The sequence below is a fragment of the Clupea harengus genome, unplaced genomic scaffold (assembly GCF_900700415.2).
Source record: "Clupea harengus unplaced genomic scaffold, Ch_v2.0.2, whole genome shotgun sequence".
NCBI classification, from domain to species: Eukaryota; Metazoa; Chordata; class Actinopteri; order Clupeiformes; family Clupeidae; genus Clupea; species Clupea harengus.
In genome coordinates, this window is record NW_024879620.1 from 37,501 (window position 1) to 65,000 (window position 27,500).

At 46.9% G+C, this 27,500-nt stretch overlaps 1 protein-coding gene across 1 annotated transcript in view; it reads left to right on the forward strand.

The window, feature by feature from the left end:
• Positions 1-27,500, forward strand: part of LOC122129284 (threonylcarbamoyladenosine tRNA methylthiotransferase-like) — a gene marked incomplete at its 5' end in the record, with an annotated part of 94,201 nt that overhangs the window by 36,162 nt on the left and 30,539 nt on the right. The window contains 2 exons of the mRNA XM_042704297.1: positions 2,170-2,350; positions 11,221-11,283. Of these exons, the coding sequence (XP_042560231.1) occupies positions 2,170-2,350; positions 11,221-11,283 (244 nt within the window). The remainder of the gene's footprint in view (positions 1-2,169; positions 2,351-11,220; positions 11,284-27,500) is intronic.

A 27,500-nucleotide genomic window follows, 5' to 3' on the forward strand; every position in this document is an offset into this window, starting at 1 on the left:
CCCCCCCCCCCCCTTCAAAGCCTCTTTATTCTTGTCTGTCCCCGTAGAGGAGGCAGCTGTAGGGAGCACCACTGAAAGAGCGCAACACAAAAGTGACTTCTGAATAGCGTTTCATTGTGGGGTGATGTATACATACAGTATATATGTATCCTCTCCAGTCAAAGAAAGGTTTTTTTTTCCAGTTTCAAGGATATCCACTTCATATCTTCAAGGTCTGCCATCTATTAAATATTGTTCAATCTCTTTGCATGACACAAATATGCCTTTTCTTAGAGGGAATAACTTAATACACGTGACAGTGGGGTTTGGTCCTCCATCTGCCGTATATTGCACATCCTCCAGCTTTCTCCGGAGGTCTGCACAGCCCTTTCAGACGAGTGGCCTTGTGCACGGGCCCGTTGTTCAGCCTTTGAAAAGATGGGGAGTGCCTTTCACTGTGTTTCTCTCCCAGCGCTCCAGAATTCATGCACTGATGTTGTTCTCGTGCTGAATTTCATGTTGTTTTGAAGAACAAGCAGCTGTGATGGCAGCAGTCGTCCTCCGTAGGCTTATTCTTTCTTTGATTAGCCACTGTGTGTACGTTTTGTTCTTATGTGTTTTTTTTGTTGTTGTTTTTGGCCAATGTTCGTTTTTAGATTTCCCAATAGAGGCTAGCGTTAAATGCTGTATCAACCATTGCGAAATATGGCACTGGGGAAGCTGCCAAAACTAAAAACTGTAACTCTTAAGCAAGCAAATACGTGCCACTTAAACACACACTTTTACACATTTAAGGCTTTATGTAGAAGTCTTCTGGCAGGCTTTTCACTTTGTGTGTATGTGTGTTTGTGTTTAAAGGTCAAGGATTTATAAGTGCCTGTGGCCACTGTGAATATTAATGTGTGGAAATGAGGAAGCTTGTCATAGGTCGAGGTTATCGTTGCCGTGGAGTGCAGTCCCAACGTGATTAAACATGCACATTATGCCGGGGTTTGTCAATAACGCAAGATAAATATCTGCAAGTGAAGCAATGTCCGCTCTAGGGGAAGATGGATATATGTAGAAGAGAGAGAGAGAGAGAGAGAGAGAGAGAGAGAGAGAGAGGAAAGTCAAAGAAGGAGTGAGACAGACAGACAGACAGACACACACACACACACACATACAGACGGGCAGAATGACAGACAGACAAATAGGAGTGGGGACACAGAGAGGCTGGGAGTGGATGGAAGTGAATAGGAGCGAGAGAAGAGTTTGTCTTTGTAGGCAGACTCTGATGAAAACAGCACAGAGCCAGCCCTGCATCCAGTGTTCCAGCAAGTTGAGGCACAGTGTTTTGCAACACCAAGGTCATGGCTTTAACTCCCAGTAAACAGACCTTTCTTGTACTCTGAGTTGGTTTAGATACAGCTAAACGCGCACAGCATTATTTAAGACATGCAGTGAAAACAATTGAATAGTTTTATGTAATGCACAGCAGCCCCAGCCTGGAGTTCAAAGACTCATCGTATCCCCTAAGGCCAGATTTCTGTGTCGGCAGTTCACAAACAGCAAATAAGCTGATCCTGAAACCGATGAAAAGAAAAGTTCTAAAATACAAAAAAATGTGTTCTAGGACCCATGGAAAAGAGTTTCCTTCTTTTAGATCTTTACTTCCCCTGCCAGCAGATCAATAATGAATGAATATGTGTGGATCGGATCAATGCATTTTCAAGGATCAATGGCCTTGCATTGGCTCTCATTCAGTCTTTTAGGAGCCAATAATCAATAGCCAATAATGATCAGGCTGCTAATAAGAAGGTGAAAGAGGTAATGGTCCTCATTTGTGTATGCTGACCAGAGTGCGGCTGGGGTCTGTCTGTCAACCCGACCCAAGTCCGAGAGAGTTGTACTCGAGCCGGACCCAAACCTGACAGGCATTCGTCTTTTTACGCCCAAACGCCCATCATTTCTACATTTTTCTCTGAACCACTGGGGAGCCCACCCTCTAATACTGACATGATGATCTAAAGATCATCTGTCAAACACACACACACACACACACACACACACAGACACACACACACACACACACACCAAAGGCTACTGTATGTATCAATTTGCTGCCTCATTTAGATTTTTTAAATTCTATTTAAATACGCTACTTATATCTGTTCTTCCTCTTTCTCCTCTTCTTTGGTCTCTCACCTCCAGGGTTCCTGGCATCACCATCGCCACAGATATCATCTGCGGTTTCCCCGGCGAGACCGAGGCAGACTTCCAGGAGACGCTGGATCTGGTGCAGAAGTACCGCTTCCCGAGCCTCTTCATCAATCAGTTCTACCCACGACCGGGAACGCCCGCTGCCAAGATGGAGCAGGTCCCGGCAAACGTGGTAAGTCCCCGCCGAACACCTAGATGCTGCTAGAAGATGGTCTCCGTGGATGTGTGGTGTTCGAACGAAGGGATAGGAAAAGAGTTAGTATTATCAGTTTTCCAGTGAATCATCAGTCCGAAGTAGAGGCTTTGGATCTAGGGAACCGCCAGGTTATTTAGTGCACATGTAGAACAAGCACTTCTAAGATGTTAAATGTAACAGTCTTCTCTCTCTTGTGGTCAGTAGTGTGACTGCTCAGTGTTCGCCATCGAAATACAGTCATATTAGTAATGCCTGTCTTTAATCTCCATTTGAGTGTGAGTATTTGAGTGTAGCAGTCTTGTAGTCTAATATGGTGTAGTAGGTCCTCCCTGCTACCATCTCACCTGCTGGGCTGGTTCTTTCTATTATGGGACACTTTCAGCTGGGGAAAAAACATCTCAATTTGGCTCTGTTCTAACCAAGAATCAGATCAGATCTGATCCGATCCGTCACCTGCCCAACACACACAGGCCTCTGGTCTCACTATGAGGTTGTGAACGACCCTCTGAGGAGGTAGAGTCGTGGTACATCATGCACCCCCACCTAACGTGACTCATCCTCGGGATGTAGTAAGTAAGGCTTGATAAGGACTCGCAGGGGAGTTGTGGGTGGGTTTGTGTGTGTGCGTATTCTTGAGTGACTGTGTGTGTGTGTGTGTAGGCAACTCTGGTGAAGACCAGGCACGGCAGACTGCCTGAAATTGTGCGTATGCCAAAAGTGTGTGACGAGTGATGTGCTGAGACAGGTTGTGTGTGTGTGTGTAGAGAAAGAATCCATTGTGTTTGCTGAAACCGTGCAAAGGCTCATGTTAGACATCACAGCCATCAGTCATGCCGAGGTCAAGCACCCACACTGCATAGTGGAGAGGAAAGTGACCCGCCACAACCTCTTTCCACTGTTGTCAAGCTGTAATTATCGTGAAGGTTATTTTTGACTTCTCCGAAGCAAAAACTCCCCCTCTGAGTGTAAAGCGTGCGTTGGCTTCGATCTGTGAATCAAGACACGAAACGGCGCCTGTCAGGAGATGTGAGGAGAAACGCTCCAATTATTCAAAAACGTCCTCCGCAAATGGCCTTGAAACAGTCTGCCTGGATTTGTACCTGAAGAGACAAGCACAATTTTGGCTTCTATTTCACGATGATTAGTGCACCACTTACTCTGTCAAGTACAGTGGAACACACTCACTCGCAATCTCCCTGGCACACACTCACGTCCGGGGCTGAGAAATAGGTGATTGAAATTCTCATCTATACATATGTATATTTCTAGCTGGCTTTATTTGTGTCTATAAATATATATTTAAACATTTTTTTGATTTGATTGTATTGCGATGTGCATTATATTTCCCCTGTGCGGTTTCATGCATTCTCACATCAAATGTGTGTGAGAAGCTTTGTTTTCCAGTCTCAATCCGTCTCTCTGGTGTGTTTATTCCCTCTCGCTGTGTTAAATGCCGTTCCCGTCCCGTCCCGTCCCGTCATCCTTTCCAGCTGTTAGCGAAAACCGCTGCGGCGGCGACGGCAACATGAAAAATGCCCAGCGCTGTGGGAATACGAGAAGGGGCATTGTTTATTCTGGCTGGCCTGCAGCTAACGAACTCCAGAGGTGGAAGCGTGAGTGTGCCCTCAATGGCCATTCTTCTTCATTAGTCTCCACAGCTGCTGCTGCGGAGATGACCCTACACACAGATTCGCCCGTCCCCCAAGGCAGTGTCTGACTCAGGAACGCATGTGGCCCAGATCAGCCTCAGATCATAGTGTCCCCCCTGCGTTCAGACGATCAGTGGTAGTTAGCTGGAAGCTTGAATACGTCGCATACATCATTTATATTTACATTCTTCATTTTGCACGTGTGTGTGTGTGTATACAATTACAATTGTGTGCAAGTCACCCACATACAGTTCAAGTGTAGTGGTTTTGCTGCCGCTGGCTTTGAGACCATGAGACCAGCTTTTCCACGTGGTAGAAGATAAGGTGAGTGAGTGTGTGTGTATGTGTGTGTGTTTTGGTTTGGTTTCGCTCTCCACCATGGCATCTAGCTGTCATGAAGTTATTGTTCATGTTTGTTTTGATTCATTTAAATATTTAAAGTTGGGTCACGAAGAGGCCTTGGTTTGTAAACTCCCTTGAAGGTCGTAGTGAAAACTTCTTATGGACTTGAGGCCTTTGGATTGCGTGTCTGCTCTCCTCTCCTCTCCTCTCCTCTCCTGTTGGATCTTTGAGCCAGTCTCCTCCAGAAAGCCCTGCGTTTGAGCACCTTGTCTCGTGGATCTGTGCTTGGTCTGAAGTAGATCATCTGCCGCCTTCCTTCTTCCAGGATCCTTGAAGATCCACCATCAAAGGCACTGGTGTGTGTTCAAGGCCTCTCCACTCATCTCCAATTCCCTTTCCTCTCTCTCTCTCTCTCTCTCTCTCCTCTCCTGCGCTTCTCGGCAGCAATTCCAGGTTGCTTTTCCCAGGGATGTGGCCGTGGTGGATCTGAGGAGACGTGAGAAGGCCATCAATGTTTCAGCCTCTCCCCGCTGATAAGTCCGTCAGAGAGGCTGCCAGAACCCATGAGGCTGTTGTTGGGGGGGGGGGGATTTCTTCACCAGTGAAAGTTACATTTGAAATCTGTTTTCAATCTCCCTTCTTTCTCTTTCTGTCTGTCAGAGATAAGCAGATGACGTTTGTGTCACTGCTAAGGATCACACTGTTTAAGGTCAGTGCCTTAGGGATTCCTTTAGGGAGGCTCTCGTGAACCTTGATTGCCTTCTGTAGAGCTGAAGGATTAGCTCCCAGTAGCGAAGGGGTTCCTGGTCGTGGCGCTCTGACCAGCCCTATCGGCTTAGTTACACTAAAACACAAATGGAAGCAATATTTAGGCTTTGGGGGGGCGGGGGTGCTTGTGCATTGTATGACTGCTCCCTGGGAGCGCACACACACACACACACACACACACACACACACACACACAGCCTGCTGTGCTGTTGTTTTCCCAGAGGCTGCCGGACAGGTGTGTGTGTGTGTGTGTGCTTGTGCATGGCACACCAGCTGCAGAGAAACAGCATCATCCGTCAGCCTGCCTCTCAGAAAGCAGTGGCTGATAGGTAGGAAACACTGGACACCTGTGTGTGTGTGTGTGTGTGTGTGTGTGTGTGTGTCTGCCTCCTTTTAATAAAGAGCAGAAGTTGCAGCGCTGCTCCTGGTCTCTCAGCAGGCTCGCACATCCCAGCACTGCTGCCACGGAAACAATGCGGCTGCCACGGAGACCAGCCGAGCCACGCGTCTGTGTTATGCTCACTCCGCGGGGATGGATCGATGCGTGGAGAGAGAGGAGAGAGAGAGAGAGGAGGATGAAAGAAATGATAGAAAGAAATGAAAGAGAGGACGAATGAATGGATTGCCTTGGCTGAGCCAAATGGGGAGAATGGCCCCAGCAGGTATGAAGGGATAGTGATTGGAAAAGAGGAAGGAGGGAGGGAGGGAGAGACGGAGCAGACAGAGGGAAAGAAAGAGTGAATAAAAAGGGTTGAGAAATAGAATGTCTATTCGCAAGATTAAGGTTAAGAAAAATGTACAAAGGGGGTTGGAAAAAGAGAGATTGGGCAGGAGAGAGGAAGACTAACAGACAAGGTCCTGGAGTGCGTGTGTGTGTGTGTGGGTGTGGGTGTGTGTGTGTAGGTGTCAGAACGAGAGACAGACAAAAGCATGTTTGAGATTCAGTCATACAGGGAGAAGGTAAAGAGAGAGGAGCAGGTCTTTGTAATGCGAAGGCTAAGTGGTTGTTTATGTGTGTGTCCTTCTGAGGCCTATGTAATGCGTCCTCATGGTCTGGTGCGTTAGCAGAGATAAATGAGCCTGCTGTGAAGAGGCCTGGCTGGACAGGTGTTCATGTCCACAGCCCTCCACCTCGGCGTGCCTCTCACCCAGGGAAATTAACCCAGCCCCCCCCAGGGCTGGCACACTGGCACTGCACACAGGGTTGGGGGGCGGGGGGGGGGAGAGAGAGATGAGTGCCAGTGAGCATCTGAGGCTGTGTTCAACTGCTGGAATAATCCGATTCTTTCCCTACATTGGCACAGATCGATCTTTTGGCGACAGTCTGAACAGTAAAAAATTGCGTGGAACCACATCTTCTCACTTCTGAACTGAGCCTCATTCTTATGTGGTAAATTGTGTGTGTGTGTATATATTACATATAATTATATATTACACTTATCTCTTGTCCCCACTTCATAAGGAGTTTGAGCCTTTGCTTGCGCCCACATAAAACATAACTTGCACAGCTACGCAGTGACCCCCTGCGTTCTCCACCTTTGGGAGGTGCTCTAAGCTGAGGATTTGTTCATGTGCTTTTATGCATGCACTCATTTCAGGGCAGTTTACACTTCACGTTGGGGTCAGATTGAGGTCACATTCTAAGGCAAATGGGAATACACACCTGAAAAAGCTAGCATGAGAGATGATATCTCATGATATCCTTCACACACGCACATACTCCCATTTCCCTCACATACACACACACACACATATCATACACACACACACACACACACACCCATATCACTCACACATCCATATCCCTCACACACACCAGGCACCACTTCCTCTGAAGTTGATGATACTGAACTCATACACGAACACAAACTGAGATCTGAGAGGGCCAATCTTCTCTGTGTGTGTGTGTGTGTGTGTGTGTGTGTGTGTGTGTGTGTTTCTACAGCTCCTTTTCCCTCAGCTGTTTCTTCTCCTCCTAACTGTCATCACAGCACTCTGTAACTTAACTTTGCAACCTTGGCCTCTGATTGACCACATGCCTCTGCTGTGTGTGTATGTGTGTGTGTGTGTGTGTGTGTGTGTGTGTGTGTTGGCAGTGGTGCTGTACATAATTGTCCCATGTCAAAGTGTGTGTGTGTGAGCGTGTTTGCGGTGTGTTTGCACTGTCTATGGTAAGTTCTTGGAGTCGAGTCGACTTAGTTGGCTTGTGTGTTAGAGATAAAGTCTCATCTGTGGTGTGTGTGTGTGTGCGTACGTACTGTTCATTGTGGTGTCTTTTAAAGGCTGTAAAACATGTCATCGTTGGGCTGCTCTCGTCAGACCTGTCTGGTTGCAGCTGGTGAAAAGGTCTGCCCCAGAGGCAAAGCTTCTCCACTTCTCCTCCCTCTCTATAGACTGAGCTGCACCAACTGACCTTCTGCAAGCCACAACAGGCCCCTTGAGAGGGGGGGGGGGGGGGAGAGAGAGAGAGACAGAAGGAGTGACCGAGACAGAGAAGGAATGGGAAGGAGAGAGAGAGAAGAGAGAGGAGGGAGAAGAGGTAGCTTAGAGGGATAATGGAAGGATTGAAAAGGTGAGGGCGAGTGGTAAATGGAGAGGGAGCAGAAAGAAGGAGAGGTACAGGAGGCACTGAAGACAGTGATGGAAAGCAGTCTCCAGAAGAGAGGGCGATGGGTCACAAGGAGAGGGCGAGAGGTGGGACTGGAGAGTTAGACAGAGATAGAACACAGAAAGAGGGAAAAAGAGGTGTAGAGTGATGGATAGAGGGCCCTGAGGGAGGGAAGGGTAGAGAACAGTAGGAAAGAGAGGTAGAGAGGTAGAGTGAGAGAACAGAGAGCAGGTGGGAGAGATGGAGCTGGCCATCACCTGACTGGTTGGGTGGTATCAGTGTCCTTGATCTGCACCGAGGGCCTGCTGTGGGTCCACTGTTTCTCCTGCGTGGAGCTCCAGCCACAGAGGGAGACGCGCAGGAGGTGAACTAGTCATCGAGATCCTGGAAATGGGTCATGTCATGGGACGCTGTGTGGGATGTTGGGTTTAAATGGTAGTGTGTGTACAGGCCGGAACCCGCTGGTTGCTGCACTGTAACGTGTGTGTGTGTGTGTGTGTGTGTGTGTGTGTGTGTGTGCTTTCTGTGCCGGGTCTGTGGCAGTTTGCCACATGATGTGAGTGTGTGGGCCTTTACAAAACGCTACCCTAGTTTTTAAACTCCTAATCTCGTCACCACTGAAGAACACTGGTGTGTCTGTGTGTCAGTCAGCCAGTCAGCCAACAAATGCAAAACCCATTGTTTAAACAGAAATGGTACTCTGTCCAGTATAAGCTAGGGCTTACACACACATCCATCACGGTGGTGTGCTGCCTTTGTTTGTGAAGACATTTATGGAGTTGCTATGGCATTAGGTGCACTTTGCCTAAACATGTGTGTGTGTGTGTTTGCATTAGGGGTTGTACGAGAACATCATTTGACTTCTTGCCTTAGAAAATAAAGGGGAGGGGGGGGGGGTATATTAGTAGAGCGCTTGGCGAAAAGCATAAAATGAATGATATGGAGATGACTTACCTTATGCTGTGGTGAAGTATTGATGACGCCAGCTACTTTTTACCGTTATTACCGCAGTAACCCATGATAGAAAGCGCCGTCACCAAAGTGGCGTCATACTGTATTCAGATATAGCGACTGATTTTTGGTTAATTTGGTGAATCCTGGTCATCTTTAGTAAGCATAACCGACTTAACCATGAAATGAGTTAATAGTAAAATGAATCAATGTAGAAAAACTACCTAGAGTAGGCCTCGCAAAATGTGACAGTTATGCTGATGTTTTACAACTTGGTGACATTGGTATTCATTAGTGCTTTCTATTCCAAAAAAACACGTTCACCTGTTGAGCCTGTTGTCTACCAAGGGCTCTAACTGTAATAAAAAGCTGAACTACAAAACTACGCACGAGAACTCGATGTGAATACAGAAACAATGACAATGAATGTAACGGCTGGAGTACTGAACCCTATTGTGTGTAGTTCTTCATAGGGAAGTGGTGGTGTGTTGACAAGCATCACTGCGGTTCCCAATCGCCGCAGGCTGTCTGTAAGTCGCCTTGGATAACAGCGTCTGCTAAATACCTGACGTTTACCTTTTAGCTTTCCTTCAGGGGCTAATGCAGGTCTTTGAGTGATGGATGGCAGTCTGTCACGCAGAGAGAGAAAGAGAGAGAGAGGATGGAGAGAGAGAGAGAGAGAGAGAGAGAGATCACAAGGCAAAGGGGTTATGAAGAGAAGGGAAATGACAGATGATTGGTTGGGCAGATTGTGGGTTTGTGCTTGGATGTGTTTAGCACAGACAGTAGAGGGACCCAGGAAAAACTCCAGCGCTACACACACACACACACACACACAATGGCCCAGGTGGAGTCTGAATGTGTAACCTTCAGCAACCAGCAACCTTCAATTGATTGTGTGTTTCCTTTTGAAAAACGTTGGTGTAGTTGTGTGTGTGTCTGTGTGTGTGAGATTCATTGGTCACAGCGCTATTTCTTCGTCTCTCCGGGCGTTTATTCACACCCTTGATTTTACACTGATGACTGACATCAAGATCTTTGAAGAAAATGGGTGTACGTTGTGCGTACATTGTGCTTGATGACTCTGATGAAAACATACATTTGGCCCAAGGTGTGTGTGTGTTTAAGAGAGGTAACAAGCAAAACCGTGCTGATAAATACACAATTGCGTGTGTGTGTGAGAGAGAAACCCGAAGCCATGTACGTGGGTGACAGAGGATGCAATCCTTCATCATTGAGTGGTGACAGATGAGTGCTACATTGGGAATTCCAGACAGAAGGCAACATGTTTTAAACACACACACACACACACACACACACACACACACACACACACACACACACACACAAACACAGTCAAAGACAGAAACCAATTATATTCTATATTACCCGTTATATTACATCAGAGAGCAAGAGAGGGAGAACGAGACAGAGATGAGTATGGGAGAGAGTGAGATGGATGAAGCTGTCCACGTCTCTCTGGTAGACCTTACAGATCTGGGCTCTGTACTGATGAGCCTGTCGTTTGGCTGATTTAGCCACCGATGCAGCCCTGTTAGCCGCTAATGTGGACCCGCGGAGCTCCGTGTCCTCTCGTCCTTGGACTGGATGGGGGGGGGGGTTGTAGAGGGCAGATAGTCTCTTCTTAAATGAAGGAAGATTCTAGAAAAGAGTGGAAGTGTGGTGTGGCGTGATCCAGTGGTGGCGGGTTATTTGCCTCAGCAAGATAATTCTTCTCCCTTACCGGGTTGCTCTGGGGAGTATGTGCGTGTGTGAGAGAGAGAGAGAGAGAGCGATGAGGGGCTCGGTCCCAAGGTCATAAGTGGCTTCATCTTTTTTTATCAAATTTCTGCTCGCATTTCGGGCTTGGAATGAAGATATGTGATTTGATGTGTATATATGTGGGGGTTGGAGGGTTATGTGTAGAAGGCCATATTTCTTTCTTTCTTTCTTTCACTCTGTGTGTGTGTGTGTGTGTGTGTGTGTGTGTGTGTGTGTGTTGTGTGTGTGTGTGTGTGTTGTGTGTGTGTGTGTGTGTGTGTGTGTGTTCATCTTAAACCCACGGCCTCTCTCTCCACTTCCCTCTCCTGGCGACATGAATGCTTGGATATCCACTGATAATGAAATGATGAACATCACTGTCAGGATGGGGATCTGTTCCCCACTGGGTTCCCCCTTCTCCTCTTTAGTTGGACATGAGTTAGCATCAGGAGAACTGGTGCGTTACTGGGTCAAGGGGTTGTATGGAGGCTGTGTGTGTGTGTGTGTGTGTGTGTGTGTGTGTGTGTGTGTGTGTGTGTGTCTGTTATGACAGGGAGCCTGCTGAAAGTGTGTGCAGTGTTGCAGGAGTTCCTGTGAATCTGTTGTGTCTCTCGCGGTTATGAGTAGAAGAGCTAGTACAATGTGCAGCCTGTAAGTGTTTGTTTTGTTTGTTTGTGTTTGTGAGTGCTGGTGGGTCACTCGTCTTGAGTGTGTTCTCCTTCAGTCCTCTCTCTCACACACTCCTCTTCTTGTCCTTCCCTCTACAGAAGAAGCAGAGAACCAAAGAGCTGTCGGCGCTGTTCCACTCCTACAACCCGTACGACCATAAGGTAAGGTCACATCTCTCTCTCTCTCTCTCTCTCTCTCTCTCTCTCTCTCTCTCTCTCTCTCTCATCCAGCTCGTTCTCTCACAGGCTGGTCCCGTGCGGTTCCCCAGGAGCGTTCCTGAAGCTCAGCGGTTCTCGGTTCTCAGTTCTGCTTCTGCGTCGTTGAACAACCACCGTATATCAATGATAAGGAGGCCATCATTTTGAACACTCTCACTCTCTCCACACTGACCGTGGTAGTTGCTCGGCAGGAAGGGAAACAGACACACACGCACATCGACTGGCACTCTCGGGTAGCTGAGCGCACGTGACGTCAAGCTAGTCAAGAGCGTTACAGTTAAGTTTACGTTAGAGTTACGCTAATCGGGTGTACTGAGAGCAGGGATGGGTGGAAGGTATACAGGGCAGCGCAACTAGTAGAATCGTGTTCTAATGACAAGGCCAAGGGGTTCCGTTCCCTAAGAACACACAATGCTGGTTTAAAAATAACGTGTGTGCTGTGAGTGTCCTTTTTAAATGAATACATGTGCATGTGGTGTATCATACCTCTAGCTCTCAATCAGGAACATGCTTTACCAAAACACACTTGTTATGATCATCTAGAAGAGTGTTTAATCGTGTGTCTGTCTTCATGTATTAATATTATCCTCCCATTGTTCAGTAAGCAGTAGAAACACACACACACACACACACACACACACACACACACACACACACACACACACACACACACACACACACACACACACACACACACACACACACACACACACACAAAAGGCTGGGTATGTGGTTACAGGGAATAGTATTATTAATATTGCGGTTGAGGTTGCATAACAGAGCGATTGCAGCCAGAGGGTTTTTTTAGGTGCTGACACACTGATTTACGCTCGCTTGGATGTGAGGTGGCCCTTGCACTGGAAAAGGGAAGCAACTGGTAAACACACGTAAAAGAAACATAAAAGAGAGCCAGCATGTGTGTGTTTTTGTGTGTGTCTCAAATACACTCCCTCTCTGTCTTGTTTGTGCATAACCCCTACACACACCCACACACACACACACACACACCCACACACACACACACACACACACACACACACACACCCTTCTGATGGTCATTTGTTCTGCGTCACAACACCAGTGAAAGGAAGTGAAGTGTCCTGTCCTTGTGTCCACACATGCTTGTTTACTGCCTCCTTCCCTCAGTAAACGGCAGACAATTGTGTGTCTGTCCATCTCTGGTATTTTGAAGAGATGATGTCTGGGTACACACTAATCTTGATAGTCATATGTCTCTCTTGCAGTCTCCCTCCTTGTCTCTCTCTCTCTCTCTGTCTCTCTCTCTCTCTCTCTCTCTCTCCCTCTCTCTCCCTGTCCCTTTTCATCTTTTCATCTCCTTCCCTATGCAACTATGCAATCTCTCGTGTCTCTCTCTCTCTCTCTTTCATTCTTTCTCTCTCTCTCTCTCTCTCTCTCTCTCTTTCTCTCTCTCTCTTTCTGTCTCTGTTACTCGAAACAGTCTAGAACTGGACAGATACCCTGGCTCTTGGGGTTTCCCTCTCCCTTTGAGCTTGAACAGTCTGTTCTGTCTGCTAAAAGATGGTGGTAAACAGCCCGGTGATTGCCTCACAAACCACACACATTCACACTCACTCACTCACACACACACTAACACACAGACGCGCAGGCACGCACACGCACACACACACACACACACATACACACATACATCCTGCCTTCACTGGTCTTTATGAGCTATTTCTAAATAACCTACCTTTGTTATCATCCTGTAGTCTTCATTAGTGCCACTATCACTACTCTGTCCCTCCATTCTCTCTCTCTCTCTTTTTCTAATTGCCTAAATGTCTAATTACTGAGCCGGAGAAAACTCACGGATTCCACCCACGTCCAACCAACAGCGTGATCTGCTAGCGAGCGGAGATAAAGACATGTGTTGGATCAGCTTGGAGTGCTGTGTCGTGTTCCTTGTCATTCACTATTTAAAGCAGTTTTTGGCCTGAAACTAGTGACCTACCCACCTAAACGGCATGCAAAAAAAGACACTGTCAACAAGCCCTTTGCACTGTGTTATCCAGATATCTACTAAAAGTTAGCATGCTCACCAGTTACAGCCGCACCGTCCTTTCTCATAATACCACAAGAGGCGCTAGTGAGTTACTGTAGCGGAAAAAACAGCAAGGAAAAGCAATGGCTTTCACAGTCAGAATAGGTGTTTTTTACTAGCTAAAATCCAGTTTCAGATTGATATCAATTGATGTTGATGGAGACACTATGGTAGCCTGGATCTTTCATCGGTTTATATAAATGCTACAGGTAGCCTTTAGCCTTCCTCACCTAGGCCAAACTGTTTGTTTCCTACTGGGAAGGGAGGTAGGGGTGTACAATAGTAATTCACTGCCCCCCCAATCTGCATGGGGTGGGGGAGCATGAAAACATTGACCCGCTAGCTGGGAGCTAGCCAGCCTTACATACATACATACATACATACATACATACATCATCACATTTACATGTAACGCTGATGCCCGAACGTTTTCATCATTTTCATCATTTCCATTTCTGTTCTCACTTCTCTGTTGCCATGCTAATTACATAAACTAGGAAATGTCTCCTCATCTAATTGTCCACTGATTTGAGCTATGACTGGATGAGCACATTTAAGAGCTAAATTGGCCTACCAGTGTGTGCCCCTGTGTGTGTGCCCCTGTGTGTGTGCCCCTGTGTGTGCGCATGTGTGTGTGTGTGTGTGTGCCCCTGTGTGTGGTGCCCCTGTGTGTGTGCCCTGTGTGTGTGCATGTGTGTGTGCCCCTGTGTGTGGTGTGAGCAAGGTATTCTATTGACAAGATAATGGAACCAGTGAGGTTCTAACACGCGTGATTAAACTCCACATTCATGCAAACACACTCAGCCTCTCTCAATATTGCTTCTCCTTTCTTCTCCCTATGCTCCCTCCACACACATACATAGACAGACACACACACACACACACACACACACACACACACACACACACACACACACACACACACACACACACACACACACACACAATCTCATACACTCATAGTTATTGACATTTTGGCTCATTCCTCTCCATCACTGGGCAAGGAGGTCTGTGTCTGTTTTGGCTCTCACTCTTTTTATATCTCACTTCTGTGTGATTGTGTGTGTGTGTGTGTGTGTGTGTGTGATTGTGTGTGTGTGTGTGTGTGTGTGTGTGTGTGTGTGGTGTGTGTGTGTGTGTGTGTGTGTGTCCTGTAGTGTGGAGTAAATTCCTTCTTCTCTCCTTCTCAATATGGTTTAATTAGCTCCGCTTCTCCTCTTCTCTCCTCCCTTCTTCCCTCACTTCTTTCCTTTCTCTTGATCTCTAGTTCTTCCCCTGGTTCTGCAGGTGGGTGTGTCTGCCTGGCAACAGAGAGAGACTCATCTGTGTGTGATTTACTAGTCCTCGCGCCGTGCCTGGAGAAGGCGCCCGCACTCTTTTTCTTCTTGCTTTCTTTTTTTTTTTTTTTCTTCTTGCTTTCTTTTTTTTTTTTTCTTCTTCTTTTCTGTCCTTGTTGATCTTTTCCTCCTACTCTTCCCCGCGTCACCTTTTCTGTCCCTCTCCCTCTCTCTCTCTCTCTCTTTCTTTCTCTCTCTCTCTCTCTCTCTCTCTCTCTCTCTCTCCATTTCTCGCACACACACACATTTGGGCAGATCATCCATTTAAAACTCATCACTCAGTCAGCTTATTTGCCCTGTCATGCCCTACATGACCCCCGATGACCCTTTGGATATGAGCTCTGACCCAACAGGGGCACAGGAGAGAGGGAGAGAGAGAGAGAGAGAAGAAAGAGAAAGAAGAGAGAGAATCAGAGAGAGATCAGATCAGTGAGAAATCAGTAGGGAGGGAAATGAGTGAGAATGAGATGCAGAGAGAGAAGGCGGCTGAAAGGATGGAGGGGACAAAGAAAGGTTAGTTAAAGCGAGAGAGGCAGAGGGAAGAGATGGAAGAATAAAATAAGCAAGACGTGGTGAACACCAGTGTGGAAGAAAATCGTCACACAACTCCTCCAGTAGAACTAATGAGCATCACAGTGAATGAAGCAATTACGCAAACACACACACACACACACACACACACACATCTAACACACGCACGTGCAACTCAGACACTCATTCACACACTTCCACACCTCTCTACACACACAGATGAATCGGGAGTGATTCGCACAGGGGCCCTTCTCCCCATCCCAGCACAGTTTAAATTTTAATGCCCACCCTTCCAACATCCCCTTATCTGTTTATCACCATATCTGCACAATCACATGCTGTGTGTTGTTGTGTCTGTGTCTGTGTTGTGTCTGTGTGTGTGTGTGTGTGTCTGTCTGTGTGTGTGTGTCTGTGTCTGTGTGTGTGTGTCTGTGTGTGTGTGTCTGTGTGTGTGTGTGTCTGTCTGTGTGTGTTTGTGTGTCTGTGTGTGTGTGTGTCAGTGTGTCTGCGTGTGTGTGTACGCATGGTTCCTCAATCAAATGACTCTTCATTCATTATTCAGGTCTACCGCTTGAACCTATTTGAGCCCTGATCTCCTGAACGGGGCACGCACGCACGCACGCACGCACACACACACACACACACACACACACACACACACACACACACACACACAGACATACACACCTGAGTGTGGACACATGTGTTGGCCAGTTCTTTTGACCAAAAGCGCCCAGTAGGCTCCGTCTGGCAATGTGTGTGTGTGTGTGTGTGTGTGTGTGTGTGTGTGCGCATGCATGTGTTAACGACACTGCGATTGCGTTAAAGTATTGCTGTGTTTGTGTTCAGGCACATGTTTAAATGAGGTCCTTATGTCAAACATTGTTTTCCACATGAGTATAGTAAGGTGTGTGTGTGTGTGTGTGTGTGTGTGTGTGTGTGTGGTGTGTGGTGGTGTGTGTGCGTGTGCGTGTGCGTGTGCGTGTGCGTTGTTGCGTTGTGTGTGTGCGGTGTGTGTGTGTGTGAGATGTTGTACATAGATGCATATAAGCATGGGGCCCCCTCACAGTGTGGGTTAGTGATTAATGTGATCTCCCCTCAGCCAGATGGCCGAGAACAAGAGCCATCAATCACACTGAAAAGACTATTGAGGAAAACCACACAGAGCCCCCCCCCCCGCCCCAACACCACCACACACACACATTCACACACATCACACAACACAACAGCCCAATGAACAGCTACACACTCACATCACATGCAAAAAAACATGGCACAAAGGGGAAGTTGGTACAGTGACCATTAGACAGACACACACAAACACACACACACACACACACACCACACACGTGTCCAGCCTCAGCTATTCTTGCATAGCCCCCCAAAAGGTCTCACATGGGTACTTGTAAAGATAAATGAACTCCTACCAGCTGAAGTACCATACCTATTAGTTTTTTTTTCTACTTCCCATATCTGCTTTTTACCAACAGTTACATCCAATATTTCAGTAAAGCGTAGATCGAAACAGCTTCAGATCCTCTCGCTATAAAAATAAATTGTACATATACAAGTTAGGTAACCTCCTCCCCCCTTTTCTTTTTTCCCCCCATCCTTCTCTTTTGTCTCTGACGCTCCTTGTCTTTGTATGGGGCGAATGGCTGCACAGCATTCTCACCACAAATACATCTCCCAAACATATCGGCCTGGCACACAGAGGGCATGCTCTTTCAATTAACATCAGGCTCTTCTTGTTCCGTTTTAATTACTTTCATTTCAGGATGAGATCTCCCCTTTACCAGAGTGAAACACCCATTATTATAACTACCTTGACAACAAAAAGCAACTTGCTCGTCACCAGGGGTGGCATATCTCCTGTGTTTCTCCTATGGTTTCTGGGCCGTGTTAATTAACTGGAGTCTGATCGGGAATATAGGTATAGGACACCACGCACGCACGCACGCACGCACGCCACGCACGCACACCTGTGTTTCACACACACACACACACACACACACACACACCACACACACACACACAACACACACACACACACCACAACAACCATAGCCCGGGTGCTAGCTTTATGTGAAAGTCAGGATTAACATGTCTCCAGGTGTGTGTGTGTTTCATGCACACACACAGCCAACAGTGACCCCCATAAGCCTACTACCTTTTTTTACCATTTTTAGTGTTTCCATCTTTCTCAGAGTCAAATGTGCTTTCTATTTTAAATAGTAGTTCTATTTTATGCAGTATTTATGTGCAAATGAGCTTGATGTTGGCGTTAAATGCACTCTTTAATAGAGTTTAATACACTCTGGGTAGTTTATAGTTGTCTGTGTAGTTTTATTTTTAGATTAAAGTTGATTTCGCCTTTTTTACATAATTTAAGTTCTTTGAAATATTTGAAAGACTAGTATACTTTATAAACAAGACTCTGAGACTGCCCACTAGCCGCTAGGTTGGTTTTGTTAGGCTGTAAGGCATGTACTCCGTCTGCCTGCTAGTTGACTGGTAAGACATTAAGGGTGGGTGGTCGCAGCAGCTGTGAATGAGATCAGATGTGGCCCACCTGGGGAGGAGAGAGTGAATGACGAGTTTCCGGTCAAGTATCAAGTTAGCTCATTAGTGCCTGCTAGGCCGATGCAGTGACCCTGCATGAGATGCAGTCAAACAGCAGTGCAGTGGTGAATGCTTTCTGAATGCTGTTTCCATTAAGTAGTAAGTCTGAGGGGGTCACCGTTACTGCAGCAGCCAGATTGTTTTTGATGTATTCGGTTAGGTTGTCACCTGTGTCTATTCGGTTAGACATAACAGTAGTTATGGTGTTGTAGTGACTAGCAGTAACTGTAGAGTGTAGTAACAACTGTAGTGTGTACTGTCCGTAGCAGTAGCCATAATGTCCGTAGCAGTAACCATAGCGTCCGTATCAGTAACCATAGCGTCCGTATCAGTAACCATAGCGTCCGTATCAGTAACCATAGCGTCAGCAGCAGTAAGAGCTCAAGTATGGTTCTGCAGATGCTGCTTTGGACGTGCGCATGGGGGTTTACTATTAGTATACTATTAGTATACTATTTTTGCGTCTTTCAGTGCACAAGCTCAATCACAATGTTGTCGTAAATTCACACAATGTAGAGATATTATTTCAAAGGCCCTGGCGCTTCAGAACGGTTTACTCTTATCTAAATAGCGATAGCTACCTATCTTAAAATAACATTGCAGCACTCATTTTTATCAGCGAGTCTTCTGTAGTTTTATTCCCAGGGAGCAAACATACTAATTGAAAATGTGCATCTGTACTCTTTGGATAAATCGGCTCAATGACTAAATAGTGTAAATGGGTTTTTGTTTTCTCTTGACCGGGAGCCAGCGCTTTTAAAACCAGTGCCAGCGCAGTCAACGTCCACAAGTCCACAAAATGTTGGTGCTGCACGGACCGTGCTGATGACGACATTTTGCACCGTCCACACCTGAGTGTGCAGGCCGTGTCCAGAACCTGAACTCCACTTTCCCGCCCCAGTCTGAATCGGCGCGGCAGCAGGGAAGGCTAATGCGCCTCATTCATCTCTGTTCTTATTCAGCCGAGGCCCCGGCACACACGGGAGCGGGAGCCGGAGCGGGAGGGGAGCGGGAGCGGGCGGAAAAATAAGCACTTTTAAAAACGATGCCCTATATCTGTATTCCCCATCATCTCTGGCCAATTATCACATTATTCGCTCAGATCTTCCAGGGCCTTATTCCAGGCGACCTCAGACTGGATAATTAGCCCCCTCACGCAGGCAGGCAGCTCGGTGTCAGCAGCTGCTGTTGGAGCAGAGGCTGGAGTATCAGTGCTATTAGCCACAGCTGCGGAGGGGAAAAAGTCCTTCTGGTGGTGATAGTAGTAGTAGTACTGGGATCAGTAATTGTAAGGGTAGTAGTGGCAGTAATAACACCTGCAGCAGTAGAAACTGTAATATTAAACCGTGTCCTAACTGCAAGCATCCGTTGTTGCGGACCACACTACAGCCACTTCATCTACGTTCCATCCTGAAACTTTTGACAGCTCAACTCAGTGAGAGTGGCAGTGTGTCAGAGACGGGGCGTCCGTCAAAGCTTGGTCCTTGGCGCCCACCGCTTCCTAGGATGGCTTGTGCTATTCACGGCGTCTGTGTGAAAACAGTGTCTTCCAGTGGTAGTAGGAGTAGTAATAGCAGGAACCGCACTAGTAGAAATTAGAAGTGGACACACAGCCTGTCTAGTCCCAAAGAGTGGACACACAGGCTGTCTAGTCCCAAAGAGTGGACACACAGGAAAAGGACAAGGAGACTCCCCACATGTTGCTGAGCTAGCTAGTTCTTTTCTTTTCCAGTGTTTTTTTTCCTCAGTGTAAAATCCGAGGGTGAAATTATCTGAAGCAAATTGCAGCTGTTATGTAGCCCTCTTCCTCCCCCTCCTGCTTCTCCACTGATTACCTGAGCTGGCCCCATACGCTCACACATACAGATGCACTCACACACACACACACACACACACACACCAACCTCTCCCCTCCCACCGATGGCAGCCAGATTAGAGTGTGTGATGCACAAATAGTATTTGTAAGCACACGCACACATAGACAGTCTAGTGGAAAAGCTTGTGCAAATGTGTTGACATGACAAGTGTGAGTGAGCAGACCTGAGGCGCGTGTGTGTGTGTGTGTGTGTGTGTGTGTGTGTGTGTGTGTGTGTGTGTGTGTGTGTGTGTCTGTACTATATGTTTGTACATTGGCCTGAAGGTCAGTGCTCTTTTTTCCGGGCACATTTTCACACCCAGAGGTGAGAGTTCACGCTGCACTCTTCAAGGACCCAAGGACATCAGCTTACAACACACACAGTGTGTGTGTGTGTGTGTGTGTGTGTGTGTGTGTGTGTGTGTGTGTGTGTGTGTGTGTGTGTGTGTGTGTGTGTGTGCCACAGTCAGTTGCTGCTATTGTATTGTAGTCACAGAGGATTCGTCCTTCTCCTTCCTGTTGATTAAGGTATGCTCTGTGATTCCTCAAGCACATGATTGTTCCTCCGATGAAGGCTAAAACACTCTTCCTGGTTGTGCAGACACTATTGTTGATACTGTCCAATCACAGTCAGCTCCAAGCACAGTGGAACCCGCAGCTCTGTAGTGGAACACGTTCCGCATCTCTCATTGGACAGCTGCTGGTTCTACTAGCACTTCCCCCAAGTGATCTACAGAAATCATTACATTTCCAGAATTACATTTTCTCATATTCTGGGTGACGAACAGTAAGATTATACTGGTGGTGGGGCACCGCTAAATGTCAGGACGGCAATCTCAGATGTCAGTTCTTCGCTTTATGCTTTATATTTTTCACTCTTTATGGATGCGGCCTGTGTTTTGCAGGAAACTGAACTGCTTTTCAGATATCACACACACACACACACTCACTCTCTCTCTCTCTCTCTTACACACACACACACACACACACACACACAGACAGACACACACACACAGTTTTTTAATAAGCTGTAATTCTCTGGAGCTCCTCTATCTGCCCGAGGCACAAGAGAGTAGGAAGGGCCTGGATGAGCCACTGACTGACTGTGTGTGTGTGTGTGTGTGTGTCTGTGTGTGTGTGTGTCTGTCTGTCTGTCTGTCTGTCTGTCTCTGTGTGTGTGTGTGTGTGTGTCTGTGTGTGTGTGTGTGTGTGCGTGCGCGTCTTATTGTGTGTGTGTGTGTGTGAGTGTGCGCGTGTTTGTGTATGGTGTGCTTTTGTGGATTTGCTTTATGCCTTTAAGGGATCCAGACTTCATTTCAAATCCCAGACTTTTTTCCACTCCCTCCACCCCTTTCTCTCCTCCTCCTCCTCCTCCTCCTCCTCCTCCTCCTCCTCCTCTGTGGCCCGCTTCTCTCTGTGCTCAGGGCCTCAGTGCTGAGGGGGTTTAAACCCCCACAGCACACACACACACACACACACTCAGTCATCCCAATTCTACATTCTGAAAGAGGGAGTTTAAACCGGGATCTGAGGGATGGGGGCTGCTCTGATTACTTAACCTCATCTGCATCAGAAGGTCCCCCCAGCACTCACACACACACACACACACACTGACTCACACACACACACACGCACGCACGCGCACGCACACACTCACGCACGCACACACACACAGGCTTACCCTTATCTTTCCCACCCATACAGACCAGGGTTTGACTGTGGTTCCCTCTGAATGCAGACTGTGTGTGTGTGTGTGTGTGTGTGTGTGTGTGTGTGTGCGTGTGCGTGTGCGCGCGCATGCAGGGCATTAATGCATGTCTGTGGTTTAGGGTTAGTTAGGATATATGAAGTTTATCACCCTGCACAAGCAATACAACCTAATATCCTTGCATAGCCTTAAAATAGTGTTTCTTGTCCCCTCAGAACAATCTCCCAAAAAATTCCCTTTACTTGCAACCAAACACTGCTGGACTGAAAACACACTTCCCGTGCAAACCATGCAAGACCAGTTGAGCTTCAGCCAGAAATGAATTGGTGACATTTTTCCAACCCTTGTAAATGTATAGACTAAAACGTAATAGAGGTGCTATTAGCATTACCCAACCTGTATCATTGTAAGGGCCATGCAGGCATGTAGTTGAGTGTTTTGTATGATGCTAGCTGCTTGGATCTGAGTGCAGTTGTAAGTTGGGTTTGATTTATTTGTTTTTTTTTCTCTCATAATTGTTCTCTCATACTGAACATGACAAATGGATTGTCTGTGGTGATAAAATCATGTCTAGCCTCGCAGTAAATATTGATTACTTTTCAAGTCATTGTTCTGAGTCTACCCCTACCTTAACTGACCCAGACAATAATTCCATTATCTATTCTTGATGTTATCTGGTAAATGTAAATCATGGTTTTTATATCCCAAGTGTCCTTTTAATGAAGAGAACTTACCTGTTTCTAAGCCCTTCGACCGGCCGTCGGCCTGAGCTCACCCCAATACTGTGTGCCAGTCTCCTTTACGGGAACAGTGCAGACCACACGAGTATATCCCATAACAACACACACACCAGGCATATTAAGGGCAACCATGTCTGGTTTGGGTATTCTGTGTTATTTGACAAACTGAGCCACTGATTGGAGCTCAACAGGATTGTGTTGCATTTAAGGGGAAACTAATGTGATTAGGGGTGGATCCAGGCCAAGCCAGTAAATACACAACCCTCACTGCCTCCCTTTCTGTGGATGCAGCAACAGTCCTGCACAGGACCTCAGTAGTCATCCCCATCTCTGTTTGTGTGACTGTGTGTGTGTGCGTGTGTGTGACTGTGTGTCTGCGTGTATGTGTGTGTGTTTTTGGCAACAAAAAATCCCCTCCACCTTGTGAAATACATGCACACGTAATACCATCTGACAGTCTAGGAGATGATGACATATTCAGTATGTTGTGCTGTGCCGATGTGCTGGCAGCAGTAACAGTCTCTTTCCATATGACCACTTGATTATTATGCAAAGCCTTTACTTACTGTGTGACCCTACAGAATAACAATACATTATAATAATAATGCAGGAGTGGACTTGCCATTGAGGGCCATGTGAGAACTACAGTGCGGAGTGACGTGTGTGTGTGTGTGTGTGTGTGTGTGTGTGTGTGTGTGTGTGTGTGTGTGTGTGTGTGTGTGTGTGTGACCTGTGTGTGTGACCTGTGGAGAAAATGTTGGCATGAAGGTCTTTTTCCCCTCCTTTAGACACTTGACCGAGAGTTTGTGTGTGTTTGTGTGTGTTCTGGAGAGTCTCATCTGTCAACATGAAGGAGATGCCTTAAGCCCCTCAGCCTGGGACACAGAGAGAGGTTTGGCTCTCTTCCCAAACTCCCACTCATGGAGAGACACGAGACACAGGATCTAAACCTGATGGGTCGCAGAGTGTGTCTTTACCTAAAGAACTTAAATTACTTTTGTTGAAAATACTGTAGCTTTTTTAAATGGAAAAAGCCAAGTCTTGGCGATTCTCATGCCTCAATCACAAAGGAAAAAGGGAGCTCTCAGAAAAGGCCCAAGAAAGTTCTCTCTCTTTCTCTCTCTCTCTCTCTCTCTCTCTCTCTCTCTCTCTGTCTTTTTCTCTCTCATTCACTCTCTCAGCTCCTCTCTCTTTCTAAGAGACACACTCATTTTGTGTGCGTGCGTGTGTGTGTTTGTTTGTTCAAGAACAGTGACACACACACTCTTACTGTGTGGTCGGGTGATCAGTAGTTCCCAGGTGCGAGTCTTCTGCTTGTACTTTTCCTCTGAAAGTCTAAAACCCAACTCACTGGGATTACGGTCATCTGAAGCGACGCAAAGTTTCTTCCGAGTCTCAAGCACTTAAAAGTGCGATGGAATGCAATAAGATGAAATGCGTCATTTTGACGTGTTGTGTGCCAGTGTGCCACGGTGGCTTTGAGATGTAGTTTGCATGTCTGAAGCGCAGGTGCGGGCTGTGCCGCTGTTTTTAAATGTGTCTTAGCGGTGGATAAAAGTGCTTTATTTCCTTTCTTTGAAGAGTCTCTTTTGAACTCTCCGAAGACAGAGGAAAAGAGCCCACTTAATTTTAAAACACACACACACACACACACACACACACACACACACACACACACACACACACACACACACACACACACACACACACACACACACACACACACACACACACACAGGTGTTCTGTCTGTTTTAAAGATTAGCTGGTGATTTATTAACGTATGAGCAGGGCACTGTTGACGTCTGCCATTTTTCAACACAGACATGCAAACAGACACTTGCACATGTTCTTATGCTGGTTGAAAGCAAGCGCTTATGGGTGTGTGTGTGTGTGTGTGTGTGTGCACTCTGGGTTGCAGGACAAATTCAGCCCCAGGGTGTCTGTTCACCTTTCCAGTTTCTTGTTCTATACTACACACCCTCTGTTCATATGCAAACACACACATACAGTCCCTTGTTAACCTTACCCCGAGAGAAAGAGAGTGTGTGTGTGTGGTTGAGTTGGCTGCTGGCTGTGTGTGTCGTGTTGTTGAGGGCACTGCTTTGACAGCAGGTGCCATGTGTCAATGTTCTACCCGAGTGGCTGTCTACACGAGCAGATTGTGCCGTCATGTTCACTACCTTTCAGAGTCTCTCTCTGTGTGTGTGTGTTTGTGTGTGTGTGTGTGTGTGTGTGTGTGTGTGAGAGAGAGAGATAGAGAGAGGGGAAGATAGATTATAGCCCTGATCATGTCACGGTGCCGTATTGTTCTGTCACCACTCGTTTAGCTCAAATGAACGCACCCTGCAACATCAGGCCTTAAATAGTATCAATTAGTCTTCCTCTCCTCCTTCATCCTCTTCTGTTCTTCATCTCCTTCTTCTTCCATCTCTTCTCTCTTTCTCCTCTACCTTCTCCTCCTGCCGTCTCCTATCAAGCTGCAGTGCTCTCGTGCACTCACTCCTGGTAGAGGAAACCCACATGTAGCCACGCGCGCGCACACACACACACACACACACACACACACACACACACACACACACAAGCATACACTCAGTTGGACAGTCATGCACTCATTCCAAGTGGCCTTGTCTCATATTACATCTTCTGTGCAACGCAGAAGGAAGAGGGTATTTGGAGGATATTAGCACACACACACACACAGTCACACATAACCACACACACACACATACACACACACACACACACACAGTCACACATAGCCACACACACACGCGCAGTCGCACTCCTCCCTGTATCTGCGTCCTTTTACTTGTCATGAGAAGTCATGAATGTTTTAAAAGAGACAAAACAGAGAGAGGGAGAGATGAGAGAAGAGACAGAGAAGAGAGGGAGAGATCTGTGTGTGTGTGTGTGTGTGTGTCCCTCTTCTCTAATCCTGAAGTGGCGATGATGGAGGGAACATGAAAGGAGAAACAAACTGTCCCGCCGATCTGGCAGAGCGGAGGAGAGACAGAAGGGAGGGAGTGTGTGTTTTGTGTTTTTTTAACGAGAGATTAATGTTGGGCCAGGCTGCTGGGGGTTCAGTGTGTGCGACAGGGGATTTCATGTGTTTGGGGGTCTGATTTGGTGGTGTGTGTGTGTGTGTGTGTGTGTGTGCCACAGGGGATTTTATGTGTTTGGGGGTCTGATTTGGTGGTGTGTGTGTGTGGGGTGTAACTTGCTTTTGTGTATGTATTTTGGGTGGAGGTCTTTCTGGTGACATGAGTTTGTGTGTGTGGGCGTTTCCTTGTGTACAGGAGTGTGTGTGTGTGCAGGGGTGTGTGGAGGAGGCCACTGTTTGATGTTTGTCTTGGTGTAGGTTATGCGTGCAGACACACTGTCTATGACCTGATCCTCTCTGTGTGTGTGTGTGTGTGTGTGTGTGTGTGTGTGTGTGTGTGTGTTAAACTCTGCTTTATCTCTGTGTCACTGTGGTTTCGAAACGTCTGTGAATAGGCATACAGTCCAACACACAGTCACACAGAGCAGAGAACACAGGTTTCTTTACCACTGAACCCAACACATTACTAATGCAGCATTTACAACAACCTTAGTCGTTCTTACTGCTCATACCACTTATATCTTGTCATACTGTATATACCATATTTATCTATATTTATATAACCATTTGCACATACTCTGCACTCTTCTACTTTGCACTTCTGGTTAGATGCTAACTGCATTTCGTTGCCTCAGTACCTGTACTCTGTGCAATGACAATAAAGTTGAATCTAATCTAAAAAAAAAAAATTATTATAAAATAGGCATATGCAGTACTCTCAATCACACACATCCCGACACACACACACACACACACACACACACAAACACTTGAATTCCTTCATCTACTATTGGTAATGCGCCACATGCTCACACACCATCAGTAATATAGCACAGTCCATCAGTTCCCCACACACACACACACACACACACACACACACACACACACTCCCTCCCTCATCGGTAATGCAGTGCAGTGAGGGATGGAGAAACACGGACACATCAGTCATTTACAGCCCACTGCCAGATTTCCATCATCAGAGACGGGATACATGAGGTCCCCCCCCTCTCTCTCTTCCTCTCTCTCTTCCTCCCTCTCTCTCTCCCTTCCTCTCTCTCTCTCCCTCTCTCAGTCTTGGCGCCTGTCCACTATGGGGTAAATCTCCAGTGTCCGAGGCTGAAGCAGGGTCGTGGCCCAAACGGCCTCAGTTTGGTCTTGGAGTGGGACAGGGCCGAGTCAGGACTGAACCAGGGACTTTAAGAATGGAGTACAGCGCAAGAATAAAACCAGACACATTTAAAAAACAGATAGGTACCGTTAGTTTAGGTTGCCTAGCAACAGAAATGACTTGGCTTGTATTTGTAAAGAAAAACTGTCTATGGAAAAATCAAAACCTCACGACAGAATCAAGTGCACTGTTTCCAACAATTTCATGACATGTTCCACTGTTGCGTATCATTGTTTAGAAGTTTCTAACGTTGAGGTTCTCTGTTAGCAAATGTCCGTGACATAATGGAGACAGAAGACGGAGGCTATTCACCGGTTCACCGGAGAAGCCTCAGGCTGACCCCGGTCTGTAGCAGAAAAAGGCCATCTGTCTCTCCTGCCCTTCTTTCTCTTTCTATTGCTCTATCCCTCCCTGTGTCTATCTCCCTCCCTCCTTCTTTCTCCTTTTCTCTCTCTGTCTCTCCATCTCCCCACTCTTCCTCTCAATGTACATCACTGTATCTCTGCATCACCCTCGCTCTGCTTGTCTTTCTCTACCTCTGTCTCTTCCTCCGTTTCTTTCTGTCGTTCTTTCTTCACCGTGTCCCAGGCAGGAACCTAGCTCAGATGGCACTTCTCCTCTTCTGTTTCTTTCTTTCTTTCCACCTCTCTTTCTGTCTCCCCCTCTCTTTCATTCTCTCCCAGGGTCTCCCTGTGGACCTTTACTACATTCCCCTCTCCTCTCCTCTCCTCTCCTCTCCTCCTCTTATCTCTCTCTCTCTGGTCTCAGTGCTGACCCTCTGGAAACCATGGCGTCATCATTTCTCCTCTAGCACTGACAGGAGAAAGAGGCACCACACACACACACACACACACACACACACACACGTTGACAGATGCTGACATGCCCTGACATGTCCTCCTCGCTGTCTACGCAACTCAGCTGTATTAGTCTGTTCTGACTAGCACAGATGTGCTCTACTTGTGTGTGTGTGTGTGTGTGTTTTTGTGTGTGTGTGGTTGGGTTTGTATGTGTGTGTGTGTGGGGGGGG